The sequence below is a fragment of the Aphidius gifuensis genome, linkage group LG6, assembly GCF_014905175.1.
Source record: "Aphidius gifuensis isolate YNYX2018 linkage group LG6, ASM1490517v1, whole genome shotgun sequence".
In the NCBI taxonomy this organism is placed as follows: Eukaryota; Metazoa; Arthropoda; class Insecta; order Hymenoptera; family Braconidae; genus Aphidius; species Aphidius gifuensis.
The window spans coordinates 4,197,523-4,212,403 of record NC_057793.1 but is presented as its reverse complement, the minus strand read 5'-3'; the positions used below and the strand labels follow the sequence as shown (position 1 = coordinate 4,212,403).

Sequence of the window (14,881 nt, the reverse complement as noted above, 5' to 3'; positions counted from 1 at the left end):
TTATAATCGTGTGGCACAGTGTGCTAAGCCGCGCCCAGTCATTTCCCCTACTCATCATCAATTCGCCGGGTGTATGTATCGCTGGTATTACTCTCCCACTACCATTCGTAATTCTTTTTGGGCTGATCGTATATACTCTTTTTTTTTTTTTTTTTCTGGTTAATTTTTTTTCTATTATTATTATTGTTATTCGTTTTACCACTCTTTTTGCATCCACCCCCTCTTCCTCGCTCGTTCTCACTTTCTCCAAGTTGCGTCATATATGAGTGTTTTTTTTTTTTTTTTCTTCTTGCTCTCTTATTATCGTCTTTGAGTTTTGTTTGTATGCACGCACTCGACTCTCTTTAAAAACACACGCAGTTGCTTTGCTCAAAATTTATATTGTATCCCACTGTCCCCCTTCTTGCCCCACTTTAATCTATTACCCCGGCGCCCGGGCAACTTATTTTCTCCTCAATCGCTGTTTGTCAATATCTGTCTTTATTTAACTCTCATAGAGTACATGCAAACACACTATTTTACTTGAAACTCAAGGGCGATGTTAGCGCGCGCGAATTGGGAAAATGTGGCCAACAGTAGAGACATCTGGTGGACGCCGGTAGGCATTTTTGACAACCCTCAAGGCCAATATAAATACACACACACATACTACACACATGTATTCAACCGAATTATTATTTTATTCTTTCAATAAACCACGTGGTTTATATTTTTTTATTTTTCATAAATACGATAAAATTATTTGGTCTTTGTTTGTGCAAGTTTTTGCATGTCCTGCGTATTTTTTTTATCTCAAATAATTTTTGGAGTAAAATTCAATCAGCCAATGAAACGACTTTATAAAGTCTTGATCTAACTTTCCTTTTCAATTGGAAAAAAAAACGATTGATAAATTAATAAAAGAAAAAAAAAAAAAGAAAAATTTGATGGAGTTTTTAAAATAAAATAAAAACAATTGAAAATTAATTATTTTTATAACAATGGAAAAATAAAAAGGATAAGTAAAGGAGGAGTTCTATATACTCTTCGGCTTCCAGTAGTTTTTTTTTTTTTTTTCTTTTTTTGACATGCAAACCTGCCGCTAAAAAACTCGATGCCGCTTCCGTCATCAATGACCCCACGTATACACATTTGCTTATTTTTATTATTATTATTATTATTATATTTTTTATTTCTTTAGATCTATAGTTTTACTAAACGTGATTTCCGGTTCTAGGCGGTTAGTTAAGTATTTCGTCTTTTGAAATTGGAGTATATGAAGAATGTGGTTTAGAGCATACTAGTTTTTTTTTTTTTTTTTTTAAATTTTTTTTTATTGTTGTGATTTTCAGTTTGAGAATATTTTTTAAATATTCAAATAGTTGAAAATTAATGTTTTTTTTAAATTAAATATTCGATTGATGTAATTTGATGATTTTTAATATCTTTATTTATTTATGTTTTTTTTTTTTCCACTTTGAAGTTATGGGAATTAAATTTTTTATTTTTTAATTTGCTATTGGGCTATTGATGGTGAAAAAATATTTTTAGAATATAATACATATAAAAAAAAAAGAGGTAAAAATTATTTGTGATGTGACCTCGATATTAAGTTTGGGTTTACCATGGATTTTGGGTAGTGGCTTTGAAGGTTCAGGCGCCAGTCCCACAATTTTCAAGCTCGTCAGGGTATACCTTCTGAGAATTTGCTTCATCTCGTCCAGGTCAAATGTGCCGGCGCTCTCTTAACTCATTGGATCTTTTTATAGTCCATAACACAATATCAATACATATTCTCACATTAAGATTATAATATTTTTTATAAACTTGTGTTGGTTTTTTTTTTTTTTTTTTTTTATCAAACAAATGTACGCACTACAACCAAGGTGGTCAATAATACTTGTTGTTTATATAAATATATATAAACAAAAACTACGATAACACACTATTTTACTTTTACACATTTTATCTTTTTTTTATTTTTTTATTAATAGTAAATAAATAAATAAATAACTCAAATTTCATGTTATCTCATTTTTACACTTTTGGTTTTTTCTTCTTTTATTTTTGTTGTTGTTATTATTATTAATGTCATTGTTAATATTATTATATTTTTTTATTTTCATTTATTTCGTTATCTATTTTTTTATCATAATAAAAAAAATCAGAATAATAATACAAAACTGTAGCCATTTAAAAATATATATAACAAAAGCTCATATAGAAAAATCAAAAATGGCAAGTTGTTTGTTGATAAATATAATTATTAAACAAATATAATAAATGTAAAAAAATATTCACAACAATCCAGCAATGATATAGTCAAATGAAAGGTATAAATATTAATTAATTTTCATTGATATTTTGAATTTTTTATTATTAATATCAAACGTTGAAAAAAAAATTGAATTGTAAAATTCTCACGCTCACTATTATTGTCAATTGTCAATTAATAATATGTATAATAATTTTTCCGGTTAACCATAAATTTATAACTTGACAAAAAACATTTAAAAAAAATAAAAGCTCAAATAAAGTTATTATATATTTGGTACTCGTTTGACGAACCATAAGCAATAGGCCAAACCACAAAATGCCCCTTGAGTTTCTTCTATTTATATTTGTCTTATATAATTTTTTTATTTTCTCTATTAACTTTCAAATTGACTTTGTTGCCTTTTTTGATTGTTGGATTTTTCATATTGGCTTTGGCATTATTTATGTTCACTTCAACTCACTGATTGCCAATAAAAAAAAGTCATCAAAACCACATGCTGTGTGACGATATCATAATGTCAAATAAATAAAAATAAATATATATTGTTTTTGATAAATATTAATTTATAAATATAAATTTATAAATATTAATTTGGCATTGATCTAATGAATTTTATTTAGGAAAATTAACTTGAATAACTAAGAAATTTATTTTTTAAAATACTGTCTCAAATTTTAATTCAATTTTTCAATTCAAAATTAATAAAAGACTTTTTATCGTTTGTTAAAAATGAAAAAAAAAAATATATTCAACAGTTTGTTGATCCTGTATACTAATAATGCATACAATAAATTTATATTTTTATTTTAATACTTTGTGTGGTCACAATTTATAACAGGAACTCAATACAACACCTGTAAAAAATAAAAAATAAAAATAAAAATGAAATAATTTTCTCAAGTCTTCCGGTTACGCGACAAAATTGTGACTATAAATTGTTGAATTACGTAGATTCACAATACAAGTATATACAAATGTGTGACGATGAAAAAAAAAAAAAAAAAAGAAAAAAAAAACTTGAATGAATAACAAAATAAAAAATTGAAATAAAAATTCAGTTGATAAACCAGGAGGAAGAGGGCATGTTTTTTATTTTCTTTATATTGTTGTTGAATACGGATGTTAAAAAAAAAAATGAAAAAACGCGTTAGACAACTTGTAACAAGTGGTGCAAGTACAAAAGAATTATATCGGGGTGAAAAAAATATATGAAAAAAAAAAAACTCGAATTGCATCGTAAAGTCAAAGTCCTCTCAAGAAGTTGAAAAAAAAAAAAAAAAATAATAAAAGTCAACCCTTGCTAAAAACTATTGTCATTATTGAATTATTATTATTATTTTTTTGCATGTCTTAAATTTGAAGAAATAATTAAAAATAAAAAAGTAAAAATATTATTTTTTCTACGAATACAAAAGATTATTATTTTATTTTTATTAATAAAAATAAAATAATAATAAAAAAAAAAAAAATGTTTTTTAATAGTGGTGAAGGTACGCGGCATGTACAAAAAGAAAAATTAAATTTATCTGCAGGCAAAATGAATTATTGGCCTGATGAATGCGACCTTCTTTCGGCATCGTTGTAGAATTGGACCCCCGTTACGTGATTATCTCGTCAATCCATTCCATCCAAGAAAACAAGCAACAAGAATCGACAAAATATATACACATTTAAATTATCCAATATTACATAATATACCGTATATATTTAAACTGTTTGTGTATACATGCGTGTATAAATAATTTGTCTACGTAGAAAAAAATAAATAAATAAATGAAAAAGTCGTTAAGATTGTTGGGCTTGATTTGCGCAATATCTCGTTAGCAATCACAAGCGATAGATATAACACTGAACAAAACATCAAGATCTATGACTGATTATTAGTTTTCTATTGGTAGTTATAGAAAAAATAAAAAAAATAATAATACATAACTGATTCAACTGATGACGTAAATATGTTAATTTTTTTTTTTTTTTTTTTTGTATATCAAATTAACAAATGAAAAGAAAAAATAAATTTAGATAAATAATAAAATAATTCTAGTGTATATAGAATTAATGAGTCATTATATAAATGACGTTTCAAATAAAAAAAATATTATATTATATAAAAATAATTATTATTAATTGTGTTTAATAATTTTTTTTTTTAATTTTTCAAAGCTTTTTAACAAAGTGCAAGCTCTTTGTTCTTATGATGCACGTCGATTTCTGTTCCATTCGATAAACGAATAAGAAAATATTAAAGGCTTCTAAAGATTCTCAACAAAAGTGAATTTTATTTTATGCTTGGTCAAGAAGATAATTGATTGGTTAAAATTATTTTATAAAAAAAGAGCATAATTGCATGCTTGGTAGATCCAAAAAAATCGAGAGAAGAAAATTTGAAAAATAAATGACACAAGACCTTTGGGACAAAATAAAAAAAAATAATGTTTTTTTTTAAAACTAAATAATAAATATAATTTTATTACAGTAATTAAAATCAATTTAATCAATTTATAAATGAAAAAAAAATTAATTTAAAAAATTAACAAAAAATATATATTTTCGTGAAAAGATGCGAGCCACTGTTAACGACTATTGATGGAGTAATTAATATTTTCTTTGTGGATTATTATTACAAACGATAAGATCTTGAGATAAAAAAAAAAGAGCGGGTGTGTCATCGTGTATATAAATATATTGATTATCTATCGAAGGTCAGGGGACCATCAGTAAGAGACTAGTTCAACTCAAACAACCGGCGTTTGTTGCTTCGTGTAGCTATAACTATTACAGAAGGGCAGGAAGTCTGGAGCTGACATGAGTGTAAAGGTATATATATAGTAAAAAAAAAATACATGTTTGAAAATAAAGCATGTATATAAAATACAAGCAAACTGCCAAAATTCGCGGTAAGCCGGAATCGTTCATCAGGGGAATGGCATCAAGGCCAACCTTTTTTTTTTTTTCCAAAACAGACATTTTAGCCCTCAACAGTTTTTTGGCAATACCTGACAATGGACACTGGCCATAATGGGCGTATAAAAATAACAACCGAAGCGTTACAACCAAGATACACTTAAAAAAAATAAAATATAATGACGAAAAAAAAAATTGTAATATTGTTTGCGAGGATGATGAACCAGTAGCGTGTATATTTTAATTTTTTTATTTCGTATGGGTTAGTGGAAATTATCAAGGTCACTTTTATTATTGTTTAATAAAATAATGACATATGGAACGAGTCTTTTGTTACAGTTGATTGCGTCGATAATGATATTTTGAGGTAGGCTCTGTGGGGAGTTGAAAGTTTTTTTTGTTTTCCAAATTTAATGGTTATTTATAATTACAGGGTTGAGAATTTTTTGTTGTTTTAATTATATTTAAAAAGTATTTGTGACTGTCATAATATATATATAAAACAATAAATATATTAAATGTATTAAAAATTGTATGAAACAATTAATGCAGCAATTTGTAATAGAAAATTTTTAATTTATACAAGTAGACATGGAAGTAAATGGTCAGACAATGTCTTCAATTTAAAATGTCTTTCCTTATATTTTCATATATAAAATTAAAAACAATGTGAAATATTAAAAGAAATGAATTATTTAAATATATATTCAATTGAAAAAGCTTTGAAATTAATTTTTATTATATATTTATTATTTTATATAGTAATAGTTCGGTTGACGTTGAAAAAAAAAATATTTTCTTTAGCATCTTGTATGATCGTGAATGATTTTCTAATTTTTTAAGGGAGTGTATATGTATGTATGAAAATTAGCGAATGAAAAGGGAAAAAAATAAAAATAAATAAATTAAAAAAAAGAGAGAGATCACTTGAAATTTAGGGTGGCCATAGGATGAAGTGACATTTGCATTGTCAAACTTTAAATTGACGAATATTTTTTATCAGTCACGTACAATCTTCGATGGCATATACATATAAACCATGAGAACGGTAAATATAAATTGTAGCCGCCGGGCAAGAATCAATGATTATACCTACTACACAAAAAAAGATAGATCTAACATAACACATACCATCCCAATCCTTGATAGTTTTATTAATTTTAACAGATACGAATAATAAAAACGAAAAAAAAAAACAAGTAATCATTCAAATTATAAATTAAAATATCTTGAAAAAAAAAATTTAAATACCATAAATCAAAAATTATATATTAATAAATAAAATTATTATTAAAAAGAAAAATAAATGATTATTTTTTTTTTTCGAAATATATTATTATTTTAAATATAAATACAATTTTTCATTTGAATATTAAATTTTATCATGATTTTATTTTGTCAAGAATAATTCGATGGGGTCTTGTTGGTTGGTTGAAAATCAACAGTGTTCCTGGAGTAAAATTGGCAATGTCAAAAAAAGAAAGATGGTGCCTGTTTGGTACAGCAGCTGGAGGCTAAAGTAGTAAAGAGAATATAGTCCAAAAAAAAAAAAAAAAAGGGGATGTTAGAAAACGAGAAAAAGTTGTAAGAGAAAAGTGGGGAGAAATGATTGTATATATCGAGGGTGAAAGATAATGCCTTGTTCTGTTGGATTTGTGAGACAGAGAAACAGATGAAGCAGAGAGAAATTGTGAAAAAGGCGCCACTCGGATATATGCTATATATGTAGTAAAGAGGGTTGATATAACGTTGATCTACACTACTAGCAAGAAAAGTAGGGGAACAAAAATTACAACGAAGAGACAAACTAATACAATGATATATAAAATAATAGAGAAAGAGTACGATAAATTGAACGAGAAAATGTTTGTGGATGAAAGAGACTTTTCGAATCAATAGCTTGACTATCATGGAACCCCTGAAAGAAAATTTCATGACGTACTTGGTGTGCATACTTGGACTTTTATATATATCCTTTGCTTCATACCAAAAATTTTTGAATCCCAAGGCACATCTTCAACTCGCACCCTCAAAATCCCAGAGATTCTTCCCTTTCTTATTCTTATATATATTATATTTTCAACCCCTAATTTTAACCGTAAACAAAAGAATATTTAAAAATTATTTTATTATTAAATTTTACAATTTAATTGATATATTCTTGACAGAAATTTTAAATAATTGATTAAATATTGTTTCTAAAATAATTTATTTTTCACTTTTAAATTATTATTGTCAATTTAATGATAAATTTTATGAATAAATGAATTATGGTTTTGAGGATAAAAATAAATAAAATTGGGAAATGAAACTTACCTCCATCCATTGGTGAATTGGCTGGTTGGGGTATCTGGTTTTGTGGTGCCACCAGGTCTGGAAAATAAGGAAAAAGTATTGGAAAATTAGGATATGGGATATTGGAATTTTTATTTAACAAATATATATTTTTTAAAATTTAATATATTAATTGAATTAAAAAAATTTTAAATTATATTTTTTTAATGATTTTGCCAGCGGAACATGTCATACAAATGATAATTGTGTATAAAAATTTGTCAACTGATTATTATCAAAAATAAAATTAAAAAAATCAAAAATCGCAAAAATGTTTGATTAAATTTTTCGATAAAAAAATAAACAGCATAATTTGTAAATTTTTTTTCCCTCGACACTTATAGAAATAATAAAAAAAAAAAAACAGCAAGCAAATAAAAAGAGAAACAAATTTATGAAAATATTTTTTTATTATTTATCATTTGATCAACAGTTTAAAAAGTTAAATGCAAAAAATTAAAATTCAAATAGCATGTTATTTGCTTGTTTAATGGAGAAAAAAAAAACAAAATTATTTTGTCAAAATGCAATAAAGTCACGCACACTTTGAACTCATCGAAACGATAGTTAATTAATGTATTTGTAAAGTGCATGTTGATCGCTCGTTCATCGAACGATAAACATGTCAAAAAAAGAGACCAAAAAAAATATCTGATCCAGAACTTTGGCCAGGTGCCACAATGAGTATTCAAAACCACTTACAATCTAGCTTTATCATTTATTTAGCTTCACGTCAATTAAACTAAATCGCCGTTAAATATCATTTGAAAAAAAAATAAAAAACAAAACTCTAATTTAGCTATAACATCAATCTATTCACGGTTTTATAATTTTGTTTTTTTTTATTTGATTTTTTTAAACACGCTTATTTGGGATGTCATTTACCGGTTAACGGTGTAGCCCTTTTATTAATATCATACCGACCAGTAGTTTTTACAAGACCCGTAATTTATGCTTAATCAATGTTGTTTGAGTTGATGTCGTTAAATACAACTTACATCAAATATTATCGCTTGTTAATTTACCCTTTTTTTTAATTGAAATTTTCGTGCTTATTATATGATACAAATACCTCTTTATTATTACGTAAATTATCAGGTAAATTTTTGGTTTTGTAATATATTTAAATTTCCATTTAAATTTAAATTTCATTTTATAAATAAATTAAATAATATCAACTGCTTATTTTCAGTGTATTTTTTATTTGAAAAAAAAATTAGCTCTGAATTGTTTTAATTACAGGAAATATTTTAAATGAATTTATTTTTTTTTTGGAATGTATATTATATATATAAACAGTTTGAAAGTAAATGAAAAAAATAATAAAATGTCCAGTGCAGTATTAAATTGCAGGTCATTATTTTCATTATCAAAAAGAAGCTGTTTTATTTGATGTTTAGAAGTATTTTAGCCGACAATGAACCAGGTGCAGCATAAAATAAATATCAAAATCATGGTAACTAGGATAATTTTAGGTAACTCTTACTGCTACTGAGGTTTCAATTTTTTTCGTATAAATGAAGCAGGTGTTGGTCTACCAACAAAATTGCACCTGAAAAATCGGGCTCTTAAATTGTTTTTTTTTTTTTTTTTTCTTTTAAGCTTGTTGTATGTATTTATTTTTGTATATACATACCCTCCACTAACTTGACCGTAATATACTTTTTTATTCGCTTGTTTGGCCCACAAAACTTTACGATCGTAATAATCTACTTTGACTTTATGTTGTCGCTTCAAAGCGGAACCTTGATGTAAGGATGCACTTCAAAGCTTTAAAAAAAATAATAAAAATTATATAAAAATAAAAAATAAAAAGAGTATATTATAGTGAGACGATGAGTTTACTTGAGACAAAGACCGGTATAACAATAATTATTACACGTCAGCATGCTTCAATTTTGTGATAATTAAACGAGGCTTGATGCCTTCTTGCATTTCTTCACCTGCGGATATTTTATAAACCCATATATATATATAGATGTGTTTTAGTGTAAAAACAATAAAACCAAGCCAACAGACCAGATCATTCTCCTCACTTTTTTTTTTTTCCACTCCCATGTATAATTTCATTTTTATTTCGGCGTGTTTTTAACTTGTAATCATAATAATATTAAGTATATATTTTTAAGGCAATATTTAAAACAATTACCAACTATCATCGCATCATGAAAAAGATAAAACAGCAAATTATTTTCATGATTCATAATTTAAAAAAAAAAATATTACACCAAATTAATAAAAAAAAAAAAAAAGAAGTATAATTGAATTTTTTATATTACAGCTACCAGTTTGCAATTTTTAAAAAATGTTTTCAAATGTACACTATCATTTAAAAATAATATTGAATTTATATTATTATTAAAAAATTATATTTTTTTTTGTTATATGCTATCTAAGTTTATTATCACAAATAATATATCTGGCATCGCATCAGGCCACATGTGCTTTTGATAATCATTTTGAAAATTGATTTTTATAAAATTTAAATTGTTTATTGTAATAATAATAATTTTATGGAGAGGAGAAAAAATTATAATGACTTTGTTATATTATTATAAAATGTTGAACTGTTTTTTTAATTATTATTTTTCTTTAAAAAAAATTAATTTTAATAGCATTGTTATAAATTCATGGACTTCATTAGGGTAACTATATTATTGTATTTATTAAATCTCAAATTAAAGCTCATTTATGCAACAGATTTTGGATAAAAAATTTTTTTATCAACAAAATAAATATAAGATTTACTAAAGATGGTATTTTTTGAAAATTAAAAAAATGGAAACCCATGTTTAGCATCACTTTGTTCAAACGTTAATTAAATTTTTTTTTTATCTTTTTAATAAAAATAAAAATTATATTACATCTTGACAAAGTTAGCTGTATATAAGGCCATAAAAATTTCAGCTAATTTAAGATAAACAAAAACAGCAGGCTCAAAAAACCAATACTAAAAAAATTACTTGATTTAGATTATCTGCAGAAGCCCTGTATAATTATGTTATATACCTAAATATAGTTGCCAAAAATAACATAAACTTTTTGAAATTTTATGACACCAGGACAACTAATCATTAGTATAACTTAAACAATCAAAATAAAAACAAAAAAATACCATTAAATAAAAAATAAATTGACTGATTTCGTAAAAAGTTGAAGTTGAAGTTTAAGAAATAAAAAAACTGTTTAACACTTTAAATTGATGGTTTAGGATATTTTAGGTTTGCGAGACAATATTTTTTTTAGCATTTTGTGTTTATTTAATTTATAGCTATATATGTGAAGTGTATTTTTGATCTTAAATATGAGATTTGGCCGCAAGGCAGTCGGCAGAGTGTTAAGGCAGCTGCATCCTGGCTAAAACAGCCTAATCGCGATTGTTTGAAGGCAGCATGAGTGATACTTTGAGCAAACACTTGGAAGGATATACACCAGGTCTCACACAATAAAATAAAATTAAAAAAAAAAAAAATCAAAATAATAATACCAATAGAAAATAAAAAAAAAAAAAAAAAAGAGATCACTTGTTTTCGACTTGTTACTTGTATTTGCCATAGTTGTTACACGTGAGAAAAAAAAAAAGTAAATAAAAGTAAAAAAAAAAAATGGCATATATAAAGAAACGGAAACGGGGGTCTTGTATATTGAAATCCCATTATTCATCTTTTGCAAAAGTCCAGTTTTGGATTTGCAATGCCCTCTTTTACGCGTCAACAAATTTATATACTGACACACACTAGTAAATTTTGCAAAATAAAAAATATATCTTTAAGGGATGATCCGGATATATCTACATATATTTAAAGCAATGTCTAAACCCTAATATATGGTTCATCATTTTGTAAAGTCGTTGACGAGTATTAAATTATTTCTCATTTATACATAACACATTTATAAAATAGCCAATGATGCTTTAGTCATTCAAATTGTTGTCGCACATATGATGGACAAAAGAATTCAAATTTTATTTTATTTTTTTCATTTGATTAACAAGGCTCGTGTCTTGTAACTAGTTTCACAACTGGCTATACAATATATACTCGCATTATATGCAATTTTTATAATCTCGCAACTCAAAAATATATATCATTCAAATTTATCAATGAATTATTTAATAATATATGCATCATCTGGCATTAGAATATATCAATGAAAAATAAAAAAATAAATTCAATATTTGTTTCATTTAATAATGCACAATATGCTGTGTTGATCAAAAAAATATGTGGTGAATTGAATGCCTTGCGTGCTTGTACATCGTAAATATATATATGTCATGTAGATGCAACAAGTGCATTCATTTTAATTCTCTATGCACTTGGCAATTGTCGGTCTCAGTGGATTAAAATAATAATAAAAAAAAAAAAAAATGTATACATATAGAGAAGTGGGAATTGCGATGAAGCCAGTGGCAAAGGATGAACACACGCGCTACACGATTAAGAGAGGGTGGTGGGAGGAGACTGCACTTCACGTTGTAGTCATGACTTGCAAGAGAAAGAGGAGGAGGAGGTAAAAAACAACACGATGTTGGCACGCGCCAAATAATTTTTTTTTAACTTAAAAAACCCTGGGGAATTTAAGCACGAATACGTTAATTTAAAAAAAAATTATTTATATAAAAGATAAATAATCAATACAATTTATTTTCCATTTTAAATTGTATATTTATTTTAATTTAAGAAATAAAATATTATATTGATTAGAGTATTTAATATCTACCTGCATCTTTGTGCTCATTTAACTGCAGATAAGGGTTGTATTTTTTTTTTATTTTTAAGGGTAATTGTACGAGTGATGCAATGACCTTGCACCAGTTGAACAAAGTGCATTGATGGGCGGGTTCTCCCCTTTGGTATTTGAGTAAAAAAAAAAAGACGTACATACCTCAATGCAAGTATTAACTATGTACATCAAGTACCGCATCCGGGTAAGGGTGACGTTTTAACACTTTTAATTTTTTATTATTTTTTTTTCCGGTATTGTAATCGCAACCTGATTGAACCACATGCGCCAAAAATATAAGGGATGTAATGTATGCATTACATACAGTACTTGTTATGGTAATGTTAACAAAATTCATGAACCCCTTTTTCAAATATTTACGAGTCAATTGTCATTCATACAATATATATTTTTATATAATAAGTTTACATTTATAATTTCAAAATTACATTGCTATTTTAATCAATTTAAAAATTTCAACAAAAAATAATCATCAATTTTTATCTTTATTTTCAAGTCAAATTGTATTTTATATATCCAAAAAAAAAAAAGATCATATTATTATAACGAAGATATATGAATAAGAAAAAAAAATTTTAATTGAAAAATTTTATTCAATAAATTCTAAGAACCCAATGATAATTTGAAATATAAATTTGAAATAATATACATGTGTGGTTTTAGTTGATCATTAATATTATTTATATAAAAAATAAATAAAAAAAGGTACCAACTAAATAAAATATATATAAATAAAAAAATAATAAATAATAGCTGTTATAACAGAAGGCTTTGAATTGACCACATTGAAGAAAGTGAGAGTGAAAAAAAAAACTGACTAAATCGACATTGTATTCATTTGTCTGTGTGTGTATAATATAACGTGGTTTTATTTAAAAGGAAGATATACTTGTCTGCAATTCCGGATGGTGCATGTGCATAAGGGAGAATATAATGACGTGGTATACACGTGCCTGCATTGTGTTTTTGATGTGGTGATGCAAAGTGCAGTTCCTTCATTGGTTAATACCAATTTTTTTATTTTTTTCTTCTTCTTTTTTCATCTGCGGTTATTCGTCAAACATATGGGGCACGTGTTTGATATAAATATTGTTTTCTATGTTATTATTTAATTTATATTTTTAAATTGAAAAAAACAAAATATTGATTATTGGAAAAATCAAATGAAAAAAAAAGTTGTTTTCCTAATTTAAAAAATAAAATTGAGTATAATTAAAATTCAATAATTTAATCAAATTAAAATATTGATTTACCATAATACAGTTAAGGTATTTAAAATTTAAATAATTTTTTTTTATTTTCTCACAGTCTTTTTGAAAATTTCAAAAGGTTTCAAATGAAGCCAACAAAAAGATATATAGAAAATAAAAAAGACTACATTTGACAAATCTGATCAAATCTATTTTTTTTTTTTATGTGTGTTTGTAGGTTGCAAGAAGGGCTGACATCCCTTAATATTTTATAAACAAGTTTTTCGTTATATCTTTTTACTATTCTATTATATTTTTCATGCACTAGATTTTTTTTTTTTCCTCTTCTATTCTAACCGTATATATTTAAATTTGTACAATATGAAAATTGATATTCAACTTGAAGCTATGCATGAGTATTCGAAAAAACTAGACAAAAAAAATAAATAAATTCACTTTAAAAATGAAAAAAAAAATGTAACAAATTTTTAAGTATCTTTAAAGTGTTTTTCAAAATATTAATAATTACACAATTCAATGGGCAAATGGGCAATGAAATTTTTTAGAAGTTATTTAAAATGGCAAGATAGGAACAATGTAGAAATAACATATAACAGATTGCAGTTGTATGGCACGAGCGAAAAAGTTAAAGCAGGTGCTGGATTATTTAAAAAAAAAAAATTTATTTTATTTCTTCTTCTTCTTCTGTTTTTTCTTATTGTTGTATCTTTTTTTTTTTTATTATTTTTTCTAACAAGAGACTGCGAGTATTTGTAAATGAGAAAGGGTTTGAGGCATTCACTGATGACTATTGCATCGTTGCATTCGAAAAACCAGCGGCTCCCAAATATCATTATTAACCAATTGTCCTGAACTAAAGACTATTTTTTATTCGTTAAAATATAAATGAGTTCCACTGAAACGAATCAGCGCATAATTATATTTTTATTTTTATTATAACTCGTTGCTTTTTTTTCTTACAATTCAGCAGCACGCGTCCTCGTATAGCCCTAATTACACCCGTATATTACATGCAATTTTAAACCATCATATGCCAAGTAAAGGTGTTAATTTTCATATTATTAATATTGTTAATTGAATATATAATATTAACATGATAAATATTTTTTAAACTCTTACCGTTTTTTTGTTGTACTTGCAACTGATGGCTCGACAACAAGTGATGATCCCAAATATGTGTATCCTGGAAAAACAAAAATAATTATTAATAAATTAATATAAATTTATTTATCAATAACCTAATAATATTCACAATATATTTATATAAAAATTCAAAAGTATTTATTGCAAAAACACAGTGCTATAAAAAAAAAAATCATCATCAATTTGATACGCATAAATAATGATGAATAGCTGACAGTTTTTGGTCATGCATATATTTTATTTATGAAAAGAAAAGAATAAAAAAATAATATACGAGTTTCACATG

The 14,881-nt window shown here is 25.5% G+C and overlaps 1 protein-coding gene across 2 annotated transcripts in view; it reads right to left on the bottom strand.

Moving 5' to 3' along the window:
- LOC122858959 (insulin-like growth factor 2 mRNA-binding protein 2) overlaps positions 1–14,881 on the bottom strand; it is a 61,293-nt gene that overhangs the window by 32,071 nt on the left and 14,341 nt on the right. The window contains exons 2-3 of one of the 2 annotated variants that reach the window (XM_044162219.1): positions 14,572–14,635; positions 7,478–7,534 (exon numbers count right to left, since the gene is read on the bottom strand). In XM_044162219.1, coding sequence (XP_044018154.1) covers positions 7,478–7,534; positions 14,572–14,635 — 121 coding nt within the window. The remainder of the gene's footprint in view (positions 1–7,477; positions 7,535–14,571; positions 14,636–14,881) is intronic. The other variant, XM_044162220.1, reaches the window with a different exon arrangement.